At 40.0% G+C, this 22,342-nt stretch overlaps 1 protein-coding gene across 1 annotated transcript in view; it reads left to right on the forward strand.

Annotated features, from left to right (window-relative positions):
- LOC128121772 (dentin sialophosphoprotein-like) overlaps positions 1-22,342 on the forward strand; it is a 133,626-nt gene that overhangs the window by 97,539 nt on the left and 13,745 nt on the right. The window contains exons 24-32 of the mRNA XM_052756763.1: positions 5,747-5,796; positions 6,992-7,016; positions 10,468-10,539; positions 10,710-10,787; positions 11,673-11,750; positions 13,765-13,872; positions 18,020-18,078; positions 18,883-18,907; positions 21,667-21,768. Of these exons, the coding sequence (XP_052612723.1) occupies positions 5,747-5,796; positions 6,992-7,016; positions 10,468-10,539; positions 10,710-10,787; positions 11,673-11,750; positions 13,765-13,872; positions 18,020-18,078; positions 18,883-18,907; positions 21,667-21,768 (597 nt within the window). The remainder of the gene's footprint in view (positions 1-5,746; positions 5,797-6,991; positions 7,017-10,467; positions 10,540-10,709; positions 10,788-11,672; positions 11,751-13,764; positions 13,873-18,019; positions 18,079-18,882; positions 18,908-21,666; positions 21,769-22,342) is intronic.

A 22,342-nucleotide genomic window follows, 5' to 3' on the forward strand; every position in this document is an offset into this window, starting at 1 on the left:
GCGTAAAAACTCCGTTTGGTAAAACTGTCAGACTTTATATCCTTTACGCTCCTTTTGAGGGCTGTGTTGGTAACTCAGGAGATGCAGTGCTTGCCTTGATAAACTGGCCTTTCCTATGAGTTGGCCAGTGACTAAACATAGTAGCCCTCATATTTGTGAGGCATTAATAATGTATGATGGTCAATTTTCTGTAGCCATAGTAGACCTTCAGTAGAATTTCAATCTGCTCAGCGTTTCTGAGTTCTCATTCAAACAGGATATAATAGCCATAGTCAGGAATCTACAACATTCTGGAGAATAATGGTGGCCTATGTTAGAAGTAGATTCTGAGGATGCACTCGAGCCAAATTAGGAACTACTTTAAAACCTTTCTATAATTCTGTCCAACCCAAGTCCATGTGAAATTAAAAATGAACACTTTCATAAAAAGCATGGTTATGTTCCAGAAGAACAATTGCTTGAGAATGTGTTATCTGTGGGTTTATGTGTCTATGAACCAACTAAGTTGTGAGGTCTGTGGCAGCACATTCTGCCAATAAGTAACCTTCCTCAGCATTTACACCACATGCCTTGTGTTCATTGAGCCACGCAGGAACAGCACTACAATATGTCTTTAGTTATTCACATCCCCTGGGTGGAATCAAGGAAATACAATGATGAATGTACCCAAACCTGTGATGCTCTTAGGTGAGAGGGCTGAGAGGGGAATCCCACACAGAGTTCAAAATTCTGTGGCTCTAAATCTCACTATCTGGGCTCAGAATTAGGATCTGAGATCATTAACCGTCATACAAGAGGTTCTGTAGTCTGTGTAAATTTCTGGATTTCCAAATCCAATATGAATGCATCTGATAAGGTAGAGATTGAGATATCATAGGCCAGAGTAGTCATTGCTGCAGGAATCCTGATCTTATCACTGTGGTGATATCCAAAGTACATAGAAAGAACCAATGGTGATACAGTGTCAAGGTTCACGATTTGGGTGAACCACACCCTGTGAGTACCAGATCACCCCTCACCCTATCCTAGTGCATTTAAGAATGGGAAGATCCTTTAATGATAGGTCAAGGCAGTGTAAGTGTCATCTAGATGTTGTGAGGCTGTGTGAGCTACAAACCCTGGGACAGAAATAGATAACTACTCAGAGTAGCACTCAGTATTTACATAATGCCTCACTCTCATGAAAATTCTCATTTGGAACTTTGTTTCCAAGCCATGGTGTTGAGCAGGGTCCAAATCAACATTCTTGCTCACCTTAATGTCAGTTTGCTGGTCTGAACCTGGACAGATCCTTTATGCAGTGAATACAAATGATTTCACTGTAGAGGAAAACCAGAAGGAGGAATAAATGATACGTAGCAGTTGGTTTTTAAGTGTAATAATGTAAGTATTACCCACTCTCCAATAAGCTATCACTGTATCATAAAGAGTGAATACTTCAGTATGATTACATCATATACTTGGTGGTATGTTCCTTTTTCTAAAACAATGTATGCTCTATCAACATTTAAATTGTCTGGTGAGATGGCTTCCTTGGTAAATGTACTTGCCTTTTATAACCTGTGACATGAGTTAGGTTCCTGGAACCTCCATAAAGGTGAAAGGAGAGAACCATCTACTCCAAGTTGTCTTCTGAACCCCACACATGTGCCATGGCATGTACTCTAACACATACTTCATGTACCTACACGGGTATAATGATAATTGTATTAATAATATAAAAGCAATTAAAAAATAAAGGCATATTTGGTTAACAAATGCAATATATATATAATTTGATCTGTAGTGGAGGAAAGCAGTTTGACTGATGTTTAAAATAGTGTCAATTTTCCTGGTTTGAAAATGGCCTGAAGAAGTGATAGAAATCTCTATTAATTATAATACTTATTTCAGTATTTTCCTGATCTAAGGGAGATTGTTTCTATAATTACTTTGAGTTATGTAGAGTAGTCATATATTATTTTGCACTTCATAAGTATATGATGTTTTTACAATATTTTTTACTATGTTAAGTGTACGTTATGTACATTTTAATTATATTGAATGATATGAATCAAAGGAAAGCTGAGGTGGTCCTTTAGTGAAGCAGTGTGGCTTCCCCTGCTAGAGGCAATAATGTATGTATAAGTTATTTTCTGTACTTGCTTTATTCCATACACTACAGACTCAAAGAATGACGAGGTAAGCTTGAGAAATACAGAATACAGGAGTGGTAAATAATTCATCCCTGATCAGATTCAATGAGAAAGGACCCAGGAGTGGGGAGTTTGCACCTCCGTTAGGGGCGTCAAAGGGCTGGGAGAGTCAGGTCAGTGGGCTTCGAGGTGTGCGGAAGCAGTGCTCCGCCTGCATCATTGGAGCAGAGCGCTGCGTTTCCGTGCTCGTATAGAGTGACCGTTCCATATTACATACTGTGTTGTCTAAGTATCAACCCAGGATTCAATTTCTTTTTCATAATTTGTTCCTTGTCATCCTTCAACACAGGAAGATAGTGTGTTCCAGGAAGAAAGTAACGCCTGTGTTATCTGCCCAAGATTTTATAGTAGTTTGTTATTATCTAAATAGTCAAACCCAGTCAAGTTTGCTTTCCTGTCTCCTGGTCCTCTCTGTTCTTGCATTTATTAGAATTTTAGTTATTTATTACATGTTGTCTTTGGTGGAGAGTCTCATACATAGAGAATATATTTTGACATTGGAGAAAAACATTGAACATGCGTCACTGAATCAAAAACCTGTGAAGCCCTAAAAACCATTTTGTATGTCTGATGGCATAGACATGGGATGCAAAAGCATTAGTCTTTTTATAAATCAGGTATCACCAAACCTCTGGATGTCCTTTTTCATATCCAGAAGATTGGCAGCTAGTAACGTGCTTGTGAGGACTGGAGTTCAGCCCTAAATTTTCATGTAAATCTAGTGGGCAGCAGTTTATATTACCAGTCATCAGGAAGTGCAGAAGCTCCATGTGTTTGACCTCTGTGAATGAGAACAGATCTCAAGGGTTGTAACTTTAGGGAGAATGACCAAAACCCCTGACTCCTCATCATAGGGCAACAAAAGAATATGTAGACAAAATGCTGTGAGAAAAACTTGAGTGTGTGTGTGTGTGTCTGTGTGTGTGTGTAAATTCCTATTATAGCGTATGTTGTTAAGCTTTTCCTTACTAGATGCTCTGTGGTATAAATACAATAACTTTTGTAAAGTATATTTTGATAAGATTTAAGTTATATGTATTTAAATTATTAATCTCAAAGAATTATGGAGATGTTTTGAGGCATTTCATATAACAATGTGTGTGTATCTGTATTTTATTTTTTGTTGTTTTTTTGGTTTTTCGAGACAGAGTTTCTCTATGTAGCTTTGCGTCTTTCCTGGAACTCACTCTGTAGCCCAGGCTGGCCTCGATCCACCTTCCTCTGCCTCCCGAGTGCTGGGATTAAAGGCGTGAGCCACCACTGCCACGCTGTATCTTTATTTTTACATTCCCTTTTTTCCCCTGAAAGGTTCATTTTATTCAGGAAAATGTGGATATGTGTTTTCCATGTATGTGATGGTTCATAGGAGCATGCACTTTCTATATTTCATTAATCTGAAAACATTTACTTTGTGAGCTGTCTGATTTAGGAATATCAATTAGAGGTAATTTTTGAGCCTACTTCCCCACAGAGCTAAGCATTGTCAAATGTGGTAATTTCTTTTTCAGGATGGAGTCAGTTTTAATACACAAAAGTAGAGGATTAGGGTCAATTGTAAAGACTGATGAATACGAGCATAGAAACTTAATATTGTTTTACAATCAGCAATTAGTATATAATGTATACATATAATATGATGATTAGAATTATTCACAGAGAGAATTGTGGTTACCTATAGATTTGAAAAGATGTTAATGGCTGAAACTGTTTCAGTGTGTTGTGTGGCTTAGTTCTCCTGACCCTTCATTTTGAGCTCTTTCAAAAGTTGAACTCTAGACTTTCCTATGACTTTCTCAATAGCTAAATGGAGATACTCTCAAATTTGTGACACATTAGTAATGTAAGATGGTGGGTTTTCCAGGTCTTAAAATATTACATGTTTTAATACATAATGTTAGTGCACCCAGCATTCTGGGACTGCCTTATTGAGAAAGGTATTGCAACTGGGACCTTCTGAAGAACAATGCTGACCTAACTTTGGGAGTGGACAGTGAGTGTGTACTTAGGCCAGCATAGGCATAAGTTTTAAACTGTTAACTCGTTTTGTCTACCCGAGTCTGCATGAAAGAAAAATGGTTGCTTTCAAGCTAAGTAGGAGTATGTCATAGAAGAATAATGGCTTTGGAATTTAGAACCCAAGACTTTCATGAGTCTGTGGTTGAGGCTAAGCTGGAGGAACTGGGCAGTTTATTTTGCCAATAACTTAACATGCCTGAGGATTTAAACCACATGCCTTGTGTTCATTAAATCACTTACCAACAGCACAGATGTATGCCCTTATGGGTAGAATCAGAGAGAGAGAGAGAGAGAGAGAGAGAGAGAGAGAGAGAGAGAGATGGAAGTATTCAAGCTCCTCTACTCTTAGGGCCAATATAGAAACAGATGTGTGGCCCTCATGTGATACCCTAAATGTTGACTTGTGCTCATCATTCAGCTGTGGAGTTATTAGCTACCATAGAAGAGAGCCATCATCTGAGGATGGATTTCTGCTGGCCTACATAAATTATACACATTATCCACTTCATACTCATGCTTACAAACCCCAGGGCAGATATCGCTACACAAATATCAGATTTCTTTCTAGTTATTATGTGCAAAACACAAGGAACTGATGGTTTTGATTAGTTCACTGATACTGAGTCCTTAATCAGTCTCCAACCCTGCGATAAAGTCAGTTACAATTGGGCATATCTTTTAGTGATATCTGTGAAGTTAAGTGCTGAGACCATATGAGCTGCACTCCTGAGACAGGGATGTGTAAGAACTCAGAATAGCATTCCAGTATTAATGTTCTATAGCATTCTAGTGACAACTCTGATATGGAGTGGTCAACAGAGGCCAGATACTCATTCTAACCCACTACACTGTGGGTCCACTGATCCGAATATGGGCAGCCACACAACACCACAAAAACAAATGGATAGCATATTAAAGGAAGATCAGAAGAATTGCATTATATATAGTTACTACTTAGAAACTGTATTAACATCAGTATCTTCTACTGTTCAGTAATTTTATTGTGTATCAAAGGATGAGTGGATGAATATAATTACATCTTGTGCCTGCTACCAAATCTATTTCCCCAGTACAGTATGTAGACTATTGAGTTTGAATTCCCATTTGCTTAATGACAAATGCAAATTCTGTGTATTTCGTTTGTGGGCATTGACATGGATTTGAGAAATTCCTAGAAAGGAAAGTCAATCTTCTGGGCTTCAGAATGGTCTGAAGACATGGTAGAGCTCCTATATAATGTTAAGATTCATTTTAGTGGTCACACAGTCAAACATGGATTATTGCACATTGTCTTAGATTCCCAATACTTAGAGAGGCCAAAATTATTGTCCCTCATTTCTCTTCTTGTATTCTCCTACTTTCCCTTTCCTCTTGAAAAGATTGGTCCAGCAGTAGCCCAATCATGCTCATTCATGAACTACATCCATTCAGTCCAGCCATATGGACTAAAGCCATAGATCTTTGTCCATATAAAGCAAAGCTTTCTGGGCAATTACAAATTGTACCTTGAGCTGTTATTTTGTGTTTTTTTCCAGAGGACAGACAGTTGACAGCCCCACAAGAAGAGTCGGCAAGGTCATCAAAGGTAAGATGGACATCACATTTTCTAAGATAGAAAGGCTACTTTCCTGATTCCTTTGTTTTTAATAGATACTATATTTGAATAATATAAAAGATCATGTACACTACACATTAAGTTGTTTACTTAAGAAGTGAATGAAATAAAATTGTACCAAGTCATCCCTGACTCAAAATGTCACTGTCAGGTGTGTTTTAGGAGGCTTGTTTTTCTTGAACAAGTGATCCTTTTTATATTTAAAGTTGTGTAATTTACACTCAAAAGGTAATAGATGGGGTTGTTAAGAGCACTTGCTGCTCTTCCGAAGGACACAGGTTCAATTCCAAGCACTCACACGGTGGTTCACAGCCACCTGTAACTCCATTCCCAGAGGATCTGACAACCCACACCCTTTTCTGGCCTCTCCGGATGCCTGCACACATGTGGTGCACATACATATACTTGAGCACACATACAACAAATACATGTTTTCAAAGGTAGCTGAGTTGTTGTTTATGAAGAATGTGTATTTTCTGTAAGTGTCGTCTCCACTTCCTCTTGCAGGGTTCTATGTTAGATAGTGTAAGTTGGTTTTTGAAACTATTGTGGCAGAAGTTTCCTGTGTCAACTATAGGAACATTGAAGTCGCCAGACCTGTAAAGCATGAATTCAATGTAGCTAATTGGGGCATGGAGGCACTTCTCAAAGGGGACTTTTTTTTTTTTTTTAAAGAATTATTTATTTACTTCTGTATACAGTGTTCTGTTTGCATGTATCCCTGCAGGCCAGAAGAGGGAGCCAGATCTCATTACAGATGGTTGTGAGCCAGTATGGGTGCTGGGAACTGAACTCAGGACCTCTGGAAGAACAGCCAGTGTTCTTAACCTCTGAGCCATCTCTCCAGCCCCTCAAAGGGGACTCTTAAGAGCAGGTTTTAAAAAGATTTCTCTGCCATGTGACAGTGTATTCTAAAAACCCTTAATAGAGTGATAGGGAGACCTGATTTGGGTTGAATCAGCAAAAGTGTGAAAGATATTTTTTCACAAAGTATCCAAGGTCAATTGTTTTCTGACAGCATCATATGACAGACTAATAATCTTTGTCTTGACTATTCTTCCCCATCCTAATTACAATTACCCTAAGTACTAGGAGAGGAAAGAAACCTGTGGAAATAGAACTCACCTTGTTCTGTACCTGAGTGTTTCTTTTCTTTAAATTGTAGGTGGAGCCAAAGAGGAAGCCATATGGTATGTATTGTGGGGCCACTTTCTTTTTTTTTTTTAAAGATTTATTCATTTATTATTTATTATGTATACAGCATGTATGACTGCAGGCCAGAAGAGGGCACCAGATCTCATTACAGATGGTTGTGAGCCACCATGTGGTCGCTGGGAATTGAACTCAGGACCTCTGGAAGAGCAGTCAGTGCTCTTAACCTCTGAGCCATCTCTCCAGCCCGCCACTTTCTTAAGACACATTTTACATAAGAAATTTACAATACTGCCTGTCTTTTCTCAGGTGTACTCTACAATTTCTACCACCTGCTCACAGTAACACTTGAGACTTTTAGATAAAGAAAAAGAAACACACACACATACACACACACACACACACACACACACACACACACACACACACACACACAGTGATATCCCAAATAACAAATTGTAAGAATGTTTATTATGCATGCATTTAGTTGTGATCATTTTAGTTTGAGATTTTATGCACCAGGATGTGTCTATATCTGTATTTCTCCTAGGTAGAAATCCCAGTTATTTAAACCCAATAACAATTTCTCCAATGAGAAAAAAATTAAAGTGCACATTTTCCCTATATTAGTTTAGAACTCTTCATAGCCATGCATGCTGGCATTATTTCTTTGGTACTCTGTTATAGAAGAATCAACCAAGACACAGAGTTAAGTGGTTGAGATGTGTGACTACATAGGCCAAGACCATCATTGTGTACATAAACGTAGGGTCCAGTATCAGTGCTATGAGATGAAACTTCCACTTACTACCCTGTCAAGATGCCATTAGTCACTGTAGAAGGCTTCCAGCCCCTAGCTGGACTTCAAACACATCAAATCTCTAGAGATAGAAAATAACAGCAACAATCAAAACCTATTTCAGCATCCATGCGCCTGGGTACAGACTTCCACAAGTGTGAAAGCCAGAGAAAGCCCACATGTTCTGGGAAAATAGCTCCCTTGGTAAAATGTCTACGTATGACATAGGAGGCCCTCAGTTTGATCTTTAGTACCACATGAACCTGAGTGGTAGCACACAAATCTATAAGGAGTTGGTGTTTATTCTCCGTCTGACAGTTTCTGGTCATCCTGGGCTGTATAATGAGGCTATGTCTGACGACGACAACAACAACAACAACATGGGAATGAAAAATGACAAGTGGGAAAAGAGCTGACCTTCCACCAGTGAGAGCATTGATTCTAACAGTGAAAGTCACAGAAAAAACAACCACCAAATTGTATATGTGTCACGACTGAAATTCTAGAAACAACAGGTTCCAGTAAGAACTGGTGGAATGCTTTAGCTCCTTCTCAGGAGCTCAAAGCACCACACAATTTAGGGTGTATGTCTACTAAAAAAAAAAAAAAAAAAAAAAAAAAAAGGAAGGAAGGAAGGAAGGAAGGAAGGAAGAGAAGCCTCTCATCAATATAGTCTCATTCTTTTAACTGACCATATTTAAAGATGAGTTAGACTTTGCTCCAAAAGTATTTGCTCTTACTGATGGTCAGTCTCCATGTTGACTGGTGAGAACATAGGGAGCCTATCCATTCAGTGTATGTAAACAGTCAGGACTGAATAGTGTGACTGTGATATGTCTGTATGTTCAGGCATTTGCTAAGGAGGGCTTTAGTTCAGAGCAAGCAGGACTGTGTGTCCTGCCCCTGGTAGCCAGTGAATGGAAACAAAATTTGTTTAGTAAAAATTGGACTTCATTGAGGAAAAAGTGAGTAGGGATTGCACATACTCAGTGATAATGCAGCCCCCGCCCTTCTCAGAGGCAGGCCTGGTCTGGCTGTAGAGACTGTTGCCAAGGGTAACTGTCAGTGAGAAAGTGGAATGCACACACTCAGTCCATTAAGTCACAATGATCTAGGCATCTTGTCCTGTCACATTATGTTGAAGGTTTATTCAGGGCTAATCAGTTGAAAGATAGTGTTGTTTTCCTCCCCACCATCAAGTGACAACTGTGGTAGCATGATCTGGCCTCTGAGTCATTGTGGTAGACAGATAGAAGGGGTCCCATGTCCATGGACTTAGCTATTAGAAACTACAGGGAGGCATCGTGAAGGAGGTGGCAGAGACAGGTGCACATTTACACCTCTGAGCTCTCTGAATGACTTCTTTTGCAAACTCATATTTTGTGTCAGGGATTCAAAAGTAGAACATTCATCTCTATTTTTTTCTGTCAGGCAATTTGGTCACAATGACATAAAATTAAATACTCCAGTAGCCTGAGGTGAAACGTAGACAGCTCCATGACCTGTAAAACACCGTGCTGTGTAAAGAATGAAGAGTAAACATAACTGTCCATTGCCCCAAGGCCAGGCTAACACCCTCTCTGCAAGTAGCCACTCAATAGAGCTGGGGTCTTCTTTGTGTTTTACATTTAACAAATGTCATGACATTTCTGGAGTCCAGTGCTTTTAACTATGCCTTTATCGTTACTTATTTTCACACTCATGAGGTTTATGAAGGATTCTTAATTTTTGGTGTCCCAGTGCAAAGAGTAGAGAAGCAAGGAACTGTACAAATTTCACACTGCTTTTCTGTTGCTACTGTGCCATAGCCATGAGAGAACTTACCTCTCTTGACCATGTAATGCCTATATTAAGTGTACACTAATCTCTATGATGTAAAGAAAGCTCCTCTGCCCGCCCCCCCCCCCACCAGTCCCCGGACTTACCCTGAGGAGATTTCTCCTAGAGTCCTGGGGAAGATGCTTACAGAGGCTAGGATTCCGGTCTGAGGGATGTCAAATGAATCTATACAGATCTCTTTCAGTCCATTCATTTTAGTCTTCTAAGTCAATTCTAACTACATAGCTTCTTTTCTGCTCTCATACTTAGCTCCTCTCTTTCCTGGTTCTCTGTACCTTTTTTCTGCTGTTCTCTCTTTGTTCTTAGTTTTCTCTCTCATCCCTCTCTCTTGCCTGACTTCTCACATGTCTAACCGGAGACGCCTTACAATTCTGAAAATAATTTCACAGCCCTCAAGGTCATAGCACACTCCTAGAATAGACAATAAGGAACAGAGCCATTACCATAGTAATGCAAGGTTCCAAGGTCTCAGGACCAGAGGGAAAGGGCACAGTACCCAGTGCCACAAACTCTGAGACATAGCTTTTTATCAGCAGACTGCTGATGGTACTTTGAAAATTCAATAATTACTTTGTCATCAACAATAGTTGTAGATTATGCTGCCTTTTATTTATGAAAAGAATGAAGATTTCTTGCACTATTCTTTTGATATGTGAAATATTAACCTCCCTAGTTCATCAGTAGAACTACAAACACAGAATATAAAAACACACTTAAACTTCTACTGTGGTTCTCAGAGAATAATGTGAACAAACAAAAAACTGAGTTTGATTCTGTTTAGGCAGTATGGCTTCACCTACTACAGTCACCTAGGTATGAGTTACTCAATCTCTCCACTTTTTTCCTTCCAGATATGGATGAGGGCAAAGATGCCAATGTCTTGTGTAAAGAGAGCAGCCTTCAAAGCGATGATCTTGGTAGTGGTAGGTCATTTCTGGTCACATCCAATTCTTCACTGGTTTCTTCCAGATTCAAACACTATAGGTGGTGACACACTGAGGATGACTTGGGTAGCAAGAACAGCCTTCAGAGCAATGGACTTGGTGGTAGGTCATTCCGGGTCTGATCCATCTCTCCACTGACTTTCTTCCAGATACTGATGATCCTGACGAAACCGACTCTGAGAACGAGATGAACAGCAAAGAGAGCAGTTTTCTTGGTAGCAGTAGTGGTAGGTACTGGCATTCCTGGTCAGATCCAATGGGAGGGTCTAAGAGCAGGTGGGTTATTCCTTCTCCTTGGATATCTATGAGAGAATGTTAATTTGAAGGGTCTTCCAAGTGGGCAAGAAGCAATGATGAAACTATTATTTAATCATTATATTTAGTTATTTTTCTCATGTTATGACCAAACACCTGACAAGCATTTTAATTGAGAAAGGGTTTATTGTGGCTTATAGTTAAAAAGATGATTCCATTATTGTGGGGAAGCCGTGGCAGCTGGCATGGAAGGTGTCTTAGCCAGTGCAGGCAGCCAGTTGTTCACACTGCATCCACGTTCAGGAGGCAGCGAGGTAACAGAAGTGGGACTGGGCTCCAAGGCCGAAAAGATTTCCCACAGACTCACTTCCTCCAGGGAAGATTCACCTCCTGATGAAAATCCATTTTCAAGCAGCATCACCCACTGGGAACCAAATATTCAAACACATGAAGTTACGGGGACATTAAACACTCAAATCAAAACACACAGTGTGGTGTAAGGTCATGTATGGACTGACCATCACATAATCTGGACTCTAGGTAGAAAGGCAGGGACTCAGCTTCTTATTTCACTCTGTAAAACCATTCTTCAAGGAAGATAAGATACTCCAGGGATGAAGAGTTGACCATTTCATCTGGTCCAGTGTCTAATGTAGGTTGTCCTCATCTGGGTATTGTAAAGACGTTCCTTCCCTGCATTGTTGTCCTGCTCATGCTCTCATTCTTTTCTGTGTTCTGCCCTCTGTCATACTGTTCTGGTTTGTTTTCTGTTGCTCTGATAAACACTTAACTATGGGTAACTTGGGGAAGGTAGGTCATTACGGGTCTGATCCATCTCTCCACTGACTTTCTTCCAGATACTGATGATCCTGACGAAACTGACTCTGAGAAAGAGATGAGCAGCAAGAAGAGAAGTTTTCTTGGTTGTAGTACTGGTAGGTACTGGCATTCCTGGTCAGATCCAATGGGAGGGTCTAGGATTAGACATGTTATTCCTTCTCCTTGGATGACAGAGAAAATCAATTTAAGGGTCTTCCTAATAGGCAAAAGCAATGATAAGAGTCTATTAGTGAATCTTCCTTGGTTGATCTTCTCAATGTTATGACTCAATATTTTATTTTTGTACTCCTTGGACAAAGAAATGACCATGTCATCTGGTCCAGAGTTTAATGTAGGTTGTTGTCATCATCTAGTGGTTAAAACGAAGATGCTTCCTTCCTGTGTCATTGTCCAGCTGGTGCAGTCATTAATAAGTATTTTAATTATATTCTCCTCCTACATTGTGTCAAATGCACATATGATAATTTGCTTTCCATTGGTATGACAAACATATTGACCAAAAGCAAGCTGGGGAGGAAAGGGCTTGTTGTATCTATCAGATTATAGTCTGCCATCAAGGGAAGCAAAAATGGTAACTCAAAGTAGCAACGTGGAGTCAGGAAGCTAAGCAGAGACCATGAAGGAATGTTGCTTACTGATTTGCTCTCTCTAGTTTGCTCAGTTATTTTTCTTAGACAGTGCACCCCCACCTGCCTAAGGAGTAACACCACCCACAGTGGTCTGGGCCCTCCTATATCAATTAGAAGTCAAGAATATTCCCACAGTCATTCTTACAAGCCAATCTAATGGAAGCAACTCCCCAATTTCGATTCCCTCCTAGGTGTATGAAGTTTACAAAGAAGATTAAATAGCACAAGTCACCTCTTGTCAACTTGACACATAAGCAGGCCATTGTTAGATTATAACATTTTCTGGTTTTCTCCAAGATCTCATGTTTATATAATATAAAATAGTGTACAACGTTAAAGAGTTTGTAGTTTAGAAACTGGACATGGTTGAGGAAGCATGAGTGGGCAGGTGCACACTTAGAGCTAGTGAAGGCTCTGCCCTTCTCTGCTCTGGTCTTTTTCAGGCTCCACAGATAGTGCCAAGGGCAGTTGTCACCTAGAGAGTGATGTGCGCAGACACATCCATTAAATCACCAAGCCACCAAACTTCTTGTCCTGTTCACTGAGTTTGAAGGCTTATCCAGAGTATGTCAGTTGTAGGGAAGTGTTCCCCTACCCCCACCACAACTGTAATGTAACATCAGTGTTAGAATGACTTGGAGTCTGAGTCATTATGTGGTGTCTGGTCAGCATGGTTATCTTATCATTAGAAAGACAGTGTAGAAAAGATGGAGACATTTGAACTAACCAAACTCTCTCATATCACTCCTTTTGGAGAAAATGGTCAATATTCATACCAGGGACTGAAAAGTAGAACTTCCTTCCCTGTTGTGAGGTTTTTCTGTCAGGGCAATTATGTCACAGTGGCATGAAGATAACCCGTTACCTACTTCCCTACTTCGATGTGATACACAATCTTCATGCTCTGTAAAACACCACGGTTAGGCAAAGAATGAAAAGAAATTGCCATTGTCCACTGTTCCGGAGCTGTCTCTGGATCCACCCATTGCTATCTTGCTGATTGTTCTAGCATTCAGTAAACCCCACAGACCACTTCTCTAGACCTAGTACTAGTCTATAAGTCTTCATGTTTGCTTACTGTTTTAGATTCATCAGGTTTAATGTAAGTGCTTAGGCAGTTGGAGGGTCAGAGTGCCAAGAGTTGGTGTCATAAGCAGCTGCATAAATTTCATAGGTTTCCATGGATCTTAAAATGATTTGGATGCTGGCTATCTCACACACTGAGTCACATTGCTTCTCTGCTAATACTGTGCCATTCACATGAATTGAGACCTTAGTGACCATACCATTCTTGTGTTAAGTGGACACTTATGTTTGTGATCCTCCATTCTGAGTAACATTCTGAGTCATGCTTGAAAATCACTAATGAGATCAAATGTTTATACACAGAACAGTTGTTTGTTTTCCCGGGGGCGAGGGTTGTTTGTTTATTTGTTAAATGCAATTGAGCTGACCTCTTTTTGTTGTGAATGCGTTGCAGTGAGGTCCATGATGCGAAAGCTGGGCCTTGGGCACAGCAAGTCCTTCAGTGTCAGACCTGAAACAGCAAATGGGCATGTGAAGGAAAAGGCATGCGGCACCAGTGACGGTACTGTGGATATTCAGTAGTTAGTCTGAGTTATTAATAGTCATCGGTGATGATAATTGTACTAGTTACTTTTCTGTTGCTACGATAATATACTATGACCAAAAGAAACTTAGAGAAGAAAGAGTTTATGTTGACTTATGTTTCCAGAGGGATAAATATCAATCATGGTGAGTGAAAGTCATGGCAACAAGTGGCAGGCATACTGTCAGGAGCAGTAGGCTGAGAGGTCGCATTTTCAACCGCAAACATGAAACAGCAAACTGGAAGTTGGGTGAGGCTAGAGATTCTCAAAGCCTGCCCACAGTGATGCATTTTCTCCAGCAATGCTCCACTTCCTAAACATGCTACAACTTTCCCAAACAGTATCAACTACCAGAGACCAAGGTTTAAATTGCAGGAGCTTAAGAGAAACATTTCTCAGTATACCACCACATTCCACTTCCTTGCCTCTGTAGGCTAATGACCATATTATAATGCAAAATGCCTTTAGCTCAACTTGAAAAATCCCCAGAGGGTGCCCAGCCCCAAATGATATGTCTGCAACACACCTAAAGCTCAGGGACCATTAAGGAAGAAGGCACAGAAAAGTTGTAAGAGCCAGAAGTCCAGGAAATCTGCTGTGAGATCGTCTCCTAGAAATGGCAGGGAAGCTTCACCCATGATACCTCAACAGTATGGCTGCCTAAACAACACTGGAAGTACACCACCAACAGACATGCTAACGTGGAAGTGGGGGATCTCATGGAGCCCCACTCATAGAAAAAGAAATATGGACAACTAAGGAATACTGAGAGCAGGAGATTTAGTCTTCTTCAGAGGCGAAGCCCCAGTTGCTTATTCAATAACAAGTGGTCAACCCTGAAATCATATACATACAAGTAACAACAGATGGACTGAACAAGTTGTATTTATATCTGTAGGCTGAGAAGTCACATGTTTAACTACAAATAGGAAGGAGAGAGAATGAACTGGAATTAGGGTGAAGCTATGAGGCTTCAAACCCTACCTCCAGTAATACAATTCACTCAGCAAGGCTAGCTCCTAAAGGATCCACAGTCTTCCCAATTGGTGCCACAAACTGGGTACCAGATATCCAAATACCTGAACCTAAACAGGACATTTCTGATTCAAACCACAGTCTATATCTCTTATTAAAAAGGTGGAAAATGCCTTGTGTATTTTTAATGTGTGAAGTATTCAACAGTAGAGCTGCAACGATAGAACTTCAAAATGCATTTCAATGACTGTTGTGCTTCTCCCTGAATGATCTGAACCAAAGGGAAGCAAAGCGAGTTCTCGTGTGAGGCAGTGTGGCTTCACCCACTATAGACAGTAGTATGTAAATCACTCTCCACAGACATAGTTCCAAACATTGACATCATGGATGATGGCAACACTGAAAATGAGTTGTCTCCTGAGACCAACGTGTATCGCAAAGACCATGGTAGGTCCTGGCATTCTTGGCCAGATCCAATGAAAGGGTGTATCAACAGTCAGGTTGTTCCTTCTGCTTGGGAGGCAAAAGAGGAAAGTCAATTTAAGGACTTCCAGATGGGCAGAAACAATGATGAGACTCTATTAATGATTAGTGGCTTTTCTTATTTCTGTGACCAAATAACTGAGAAAAGCATTTTAATGGAGGAAAGGCTTATTTGGCCTATTATGACAAGGTGGTCATTATGGCAGGGAAAATGTCTCAGCAGGTGTATGGCGCTGGCCGGTCACATTGCATCTGTACATGAATACATGCACATGTACTCAGGAAGCAGAGACTAAACAGAAGTTAGACAGAGCTCTTTCCCCAGTGGCTTGCTTTCTCCAGGGATGCTCCATCTCCTGAAGCCTTTCTTAGGCAGTACCATAAGCTGGGGAGAGAGTGCTCAAACTCATGAGGCTATGCGGGACAGTCCCTAATCAAACCAGAACACACAGTATATGACTGAAGGCTTTATGTAGATTGACCATTTCATGTCACATAATCTGAACTCTAGGCAAAAACACAAGAACCTGCTTTCTTATGTTTTCCTCTTTGTCATCTTTTCTCAGAGGACTAGGGTATGTTTCAAGAACAAAGAAATGACCATGACATCTGATCAAGAGTTTAACATAGTTTGTCATAATCTTGACAATTGATTTGAAGTCTGCTTGCTCTCCTGTGTCTTTATCCTGCCTGTGCTTTCATTAATAAGTGTTTTAGTAACTTCCTGTGTACTTCTTTTTGCTGAGACTGCACAGTGATGTAGGGAATGTGCTTGGGTACTAGGGAAGTTAGACAAAATGAAAATGTAAAACACAGACATCTGTGTACACTTAAGATTGTTGTGCATGTCTAATGGCATAGAAAGCAAATGACCTCATTCGTTATGTAAAAGGACCATTTTTCATTCAGAATCATTCGTTCCTGGATCTTTGCATCCTTCTAGACCAGTAAGTGGCTAGCTTAGTTGACACAGTGCTTGCTTTCAAGCACAGAGACTTTCCCATTCCTTGACCAATGGAGAGTTCAATGGAGACATGTACACATTTCTGAGGCAGATATAAGACAGTGGATTTTCCAAGTCTAAGAGTACTAGACATTTAAACAAACAAAGTTAACCTACTAGTCTTTTCTGGTCCATTTCATTCAAGATCTACTAACTGAAGTCATACAATTGGAACATTTTAAAGAACAATACTGACCATACTTTAGAAATGGAATCTGAATATGCACCTAGGCCAACACAGGACAACATAGGCATTACTTTTAAAGTTTTAGCTGTCTCTGTGCAACAAATGTCTGTGTGAAGTTAAAATAAATACTTTTAGGAAAAACAGGATCTATCTAGAACAATAGCTTGAGGATTTGTTACAGGGTTTTTGTGAATCTGTGGAGTATGTGAGGGTGCACTGTCTATGGCAGTACATTGTACTGACAACTAGCCTTTCTCAGCATTTACACCAATATGTTAGGTTCACTAAGTTGGTCGGGAACAAAACAGACACGTGCATTGTTTACTTCTTTAATGATGATGCACAGGAATTGAAGAGATGTGATGATGAATAGACCCAAGGTCATGATGTTCTTAGGTGAAAGTGCCAAGGTTGAAATCAGATATGTAGCCCCCTAGTATGAGGTTCCAAACTGTTACCACATACTTATATTTAGGCTATGAGGACATTAATAACCATACAAAAGAGTCCATCTTCTATATACATTTCTTATTTGCTGAAGCAAGTAGAAATCCAGGGGACAGATGATCAGTGTTCTCTGCCTTAATGGGAGTTGGGTAGTCTGAACCTGGACATTCACCTCACAGAATGAATACAAAGGATGACCAGTAAAGAAAAACTAGCAGGAGAAAAAAAACAATCTATGGTGGATCTTTAAATGTAATAATGTCAGTATCTTGCACTTATCAGTAAAGTATGATTATGTATCAAACAGTGAAAAATTTAGTGTCATTACATCATGTTCCTGATACTGCATGAATTTTTCTTGAACAACGTGTACATTTTGAAGATTAAAATTCTATATGCTAGGACTGACAATATGATTCAAAGGATAAATGTATATTTCTTCCAGTGGTTAGGACCTGAGTGGCATTTCTCAGATCCATATGAAAGTAGAAAGAGAGAATCAACTCCACAAACTTGTCCTTTGACCCTTGGACAGATGTCACATAGTATGTATTCTTGTACATACACTTTGTATATGCATATACACAAGCAACAATGAACAAGGAATTTAAAAAATAAGATCATCGTAAATGAATGTAGAATCTGTCTATGTTGATCTGTAGTGGCTGAAAGAGGTTAGCAGAGATCTAGAAAGACTTGAAAATGCTCATAAAGAGATAGAAATCTGTCATTTAACATAACATTTATTTAAGTGTAACCTAATCCAAGATGGATTATTTCACAGTGCATTAGACTCCCTTTATTTAGGAGAACAAAAAGTCTCTACTTCATTTCTCTTGAGGTCTTGCCTTGTTTTCACTTTTCCTAGCAGGGAAATCTGTCTTGCAGCTCTTCAACCATGTTTATCAATTCTGTGCACTAAGGCTAGGCATAGGGACTAAATCCACATGTCACTGTCCCTAGCAACATAAAAGCCCTTGACATATAACAAGTGGTACCATGAGCTGAAAGTAATATCCTGTTCCCCTAGATTCGAGTGAGGAACATCCTCAGGCCTCAGAAGAAGGGTCAAAGTCATCGTTGGTTGTGGTAAGATGACCTTTCCATATTCTAACATAGAAAGGTTACTTTCATGATACTTTATTTTTATGGGCATCAGATCTCAGTAATAAACTGCTCACACACTACAGGTATTAGAGTGTTTACATGGGAAGAGGACACAAGTCACCCATGATACGACACAGCATGAGAAGAAATTATAAAGCATGTCAGTTACCATAGTGGGTGTCAGGAGCTTTTCTTCTTACATAAGATTCCCCTTCAGACTCAAACATGTAGAATAAGCCAACAGGCATATTGGATAGGAAAAGTTCCTGTTTCTTCTGTGAGTGTCTTCTTGTCTTTCTGCTGGGGTCTCCTAAGGTTAACACAGTTGGAATGTGTTTCCCCAAATATTGATGTGGCAAAAGATTCTGGTGTCCGTTAAGGGATATTGAGGTGGTGAGACCTTTAAAGCATGATGTTAGAGTAGATACTTGGGCAACAGGGACACTCCTTGGAGGGATTCATTCACAATACCAGATTCTCATAATGTTTCTCTGCCGCGTTTCAAAGAAGCTTTGAGGAAACCCTCAGTAGAGAACAAAGGGTGAGTTTGCCTGATGTGGACTCAACAGGCAAAGGTGTAAAAATCACTTATTTTTTTCACACAGTAACTAGCTGCAGGGATTTTGTAAGAGAATCACATAACAGACTAATATAGAGTCTTCAAATTGGCTGTTCTTCCCAGTCCTGTTTACAAGCTGTCCTAAGTCACAGGAAAAAAAAAAACAGAGATCTGTGCAAACATAACTCAGTGTGATTTGATCTAAGAGTGTTTTCTCTGAATTGCAGGTCCAGTCAAGGAAGCACAGATACAGTATGTATCTTGGAATGACATTTTTGGATATACTGTAGATAAGAACTCTGCATCTACTTGTTGTCTTTGTCTGGTTCACAACTTCTATTTACTTGTTTATGTACAAATCTTTCTTAATTTTTAAGAAATCATCATATTCCCCTCTCCCATTTCTGTTCAGAACGTCCCCACATACCCACCTGACAACTCCATGCCTCCTCTCTCTTTAGAAAGCAAACAGGCAGGGCGAAAAACAATGAAAGTAATTAAAACAAAGGAAAAAGCACTCACACACACACACACACACACACACACACACACACACACACACACACACACACATACACACACACACTGCATATACACACAGAATCAGAAACTATAATATACAAGCAAAAGCTCAGTAAGACAGAAAATGCCCAAACAAAGCAATATAAGACACAAAAATCTAGAAGAACACCATTGAGTTTGTTTGGTGTTGCTCACCTTCTGCTGGGCATGGGGACTGCCCTGGAGTGTGGTTGATACACCATTGGGGAAAAGTACTTTTTCCTTTGTGAGAGCTTGTCAGCTGAAGATAGTTTTGTGGTTAGGGATGGGAGCCCATGTCTACTTCCAACTCTCAGCTCTAGGAGCCTGTCTGGCTTAAACCTACAGGCTCTATGAGGTCATATTGGTTTCTCATTCTTTTCAAAGCAATCTAATGGCAACAAGTTTGTAAACTTAGGTAAGATAACAACAGATATCCCAAGAGACATATCATGGTCCTGTGTATGTAGTTCTCTCATTTACTCTTGTTGCCTTGGGATTTCATATATCAATAAACATCTTTATGTGTTTTCTCCCAAAAGACATTCCAATTACACATGTCAGTTTTGTCAATGAAGAAATCTGAGGTCATGCCTTTCCTACATTACTTGGTTCAGAGCTCATCATAGCCATGTATGCTGTATTCATTTCTCAACATACCCTGTTGCTACAGGAGAACCAACTAGGATAGGGATGTGAGTGACCAAGCTAGATAGCTAGGGACTACAAGAGCAAAACATGTTCCCAGATATTTGGGATGAAAGTGACATTTTTAGAATAAGCTCAAATTTTCTCCTCATGGAGACATGAGCTGTCATTTTGCATGAATCCATTCACCTTTCCAACATATACCCAGAAATAATCCTGCTTATAGAAAACACAAACAGTACCTTTTCTGCCTCAGTGATCAAAAACCATAGATAACATCCATGGATCAGGTGACAGTTATTCACAACTGGGAAAGACAGAGAAAGCTAAGGTGTACTGGGTTTGCGTTTTTTTGCTCTGTCATTGGAATAGCAGGTTTTCATTCAGGAGTCTCTGGGTTTGATATTCAACAGTGCATAAAGTGTGATGTGGACACAACATAGGTTGGTTAATCTGATACTCTAGAAGGGGCTGCATGGTTCTCATGAACTCAATCTCATCTCCAATCACTGGCCAGCCTAGGCCATAAGAAAATGCCTGAAAGACTCACTGAGAGGAGTTGACCATGTGAAGTAGTGGCAGAGGAATGCCATACAATTAAACAAACATTGTTCCCTTACACCACTCCTTTGTGAGGAATGGTGACTTTTTGTAGTAGGGATTGAAAAATAGAACATCTGTCCTGTTCTTTTTTTTTTCTGTCATCTACTTGGGCACAATGTCATTAGTAGGTAACTAACACAGTGCCTTCTGGTCAAAAGGAGGAGATGTTGATTGTCTTCTTCTCTAGTGCCTTTCTGTGAAGGTAATACTAGATATGTCTGTGAACTTTAAAAAGCTGTGTTGTGTAAATGATGAAGCAAGCATATGCTCTTTCCAGAAGTCATCCAAACAGCCTCTCTGGTTGTAAGCATCACCATCCAGGTGGTGGTTCTGGAGAGACCAAGCGCCATAGAGCACCTTTGTGGCACTAGTGCCTGTTACCAGTGTAGCTGAAGGTTTCCTGTGTTCCACCTGCAGGGCCCATGGTCAGTACAACCCTCTCTCAACTGCCAGTCCTATAGCCACTTGGACCCAAGTAAACACAGAGAGCCTTATATTAATTAAAACTCCTTGGCTTTAGCTCAGGCCTACCACTGACTAGCTCTAACATTTAAACTAATCAATAATTCTTATTTATGTTTAGCCACGTGGCTTGGTACCTTTTCTCAGTTCTGTCTTCACATCTTGCTTCCTCTGTGTCTGGCTGGCGACTCCTGACTCAGTCTTCCTCTTCCCAGAATTCTCCTCTCTGCTCACACCGCCTATACTATACTTCCGGCCTGGCTACTGGCCAATCAACACTTTATTTATTAACCAATCAGAGCAACACATTCACAGTATACAGAGCACTATCCACAGCAGACCAGAGCTCTTCCTTCATTTACCTTTTTAGATTCATTAGGTGTGATGTGAGTTCTTAGGAAATTATAGTGCCAAGTGTCAAGAATGCAGAAGTGAGCAATTGCATTTTCAATGTGTTCACATGCCTCTTAGAGGGATTTGGATGCTGGTCACTTCACACAGTCACACTGCCCTTCTGTTGATACTGTCTCATCCATGTGAATTGAGACCGCACCTATACTGACCATGTCATATCTCCAATAAGTCAACACTGATTTCCAGGATTTTCCAAAAGTGATATTCTGAATCAAATGAGTGTACTCGCAAATCAGTAATGAGATGGAATGTTAAACATAGAACAGTTGTTAGTTCCTTATTTGTTTTTGTTTTTTTAAATGAATTCAGCAGAATTAAACATTCTTGTTTTGATTGCATTCAAGTTGTAGCCATATTGAGGAAGCTAGGCATTCGGAGCTCCGTTACCTCTACAATCAATGACATGTCTGAAACAATGCTGCAAAAGACCTGTGGCACTAATGACGGTACTGTGGAAATTCAATAATTAATTATAGTTATTATCAGTAGTTGTAGATTATATAGTATCCCTACTATAAAGAGAATGAAGAATCCTTGTAGTAGTTTTAAAGTGGAAATTAATTTCTCTAGTCCACCAGTAGAACTACCACCACAGAGCATAAAACCACATTTAAATGCCTATTTTGGTTCTGGTGAAATGATATGAACCAAAGGAAAGCAGAGCTGGTTCTTGTGTGAGGCAGTGTGGCTTCACCTATGGCAGACACTGTGTGTGATTCACTCTCTCTGCTGGTTTTCTTTCAGTCATGGGTGGCGATGATGGGAACAGTACTGAGAATGACTTGTCTAGTCAGACCCACCTGAAAAACACAAGACTCTTACCTGTAGGTCATGGACTCTGGGTCAGATGCAGTGTGAGGCCTTCTAAACAGACAGGAACCATGATGAGACTCTCATGGAATCATTCATTGTTTTTTTCCCCCCTTGATATGACCTAAGCAGAATCACTGAAGGAAGGAAGTGTTCATGTGACTTATTGAAGGGGATCATTCTGTAATGTTTGAGAGTACCTGGCAGCTG

Source organism: Peromyscus californicus, unplaced genomic scaffold, assembly GCF_007827085.1.
Source record: "Peromyscus californicus insignis strain IS unplaced genomic scaffold, ASM782708v3 Scaffold_11__1_contigs__length_118956290, whole genome shotgun sequence".
Taxonomy (NCBI): Eukaryota; Metazoa; Chordata; class Mammalia; order Rodentia; family Cricetidae; genus Peromyscus; species Peromyscus californicus.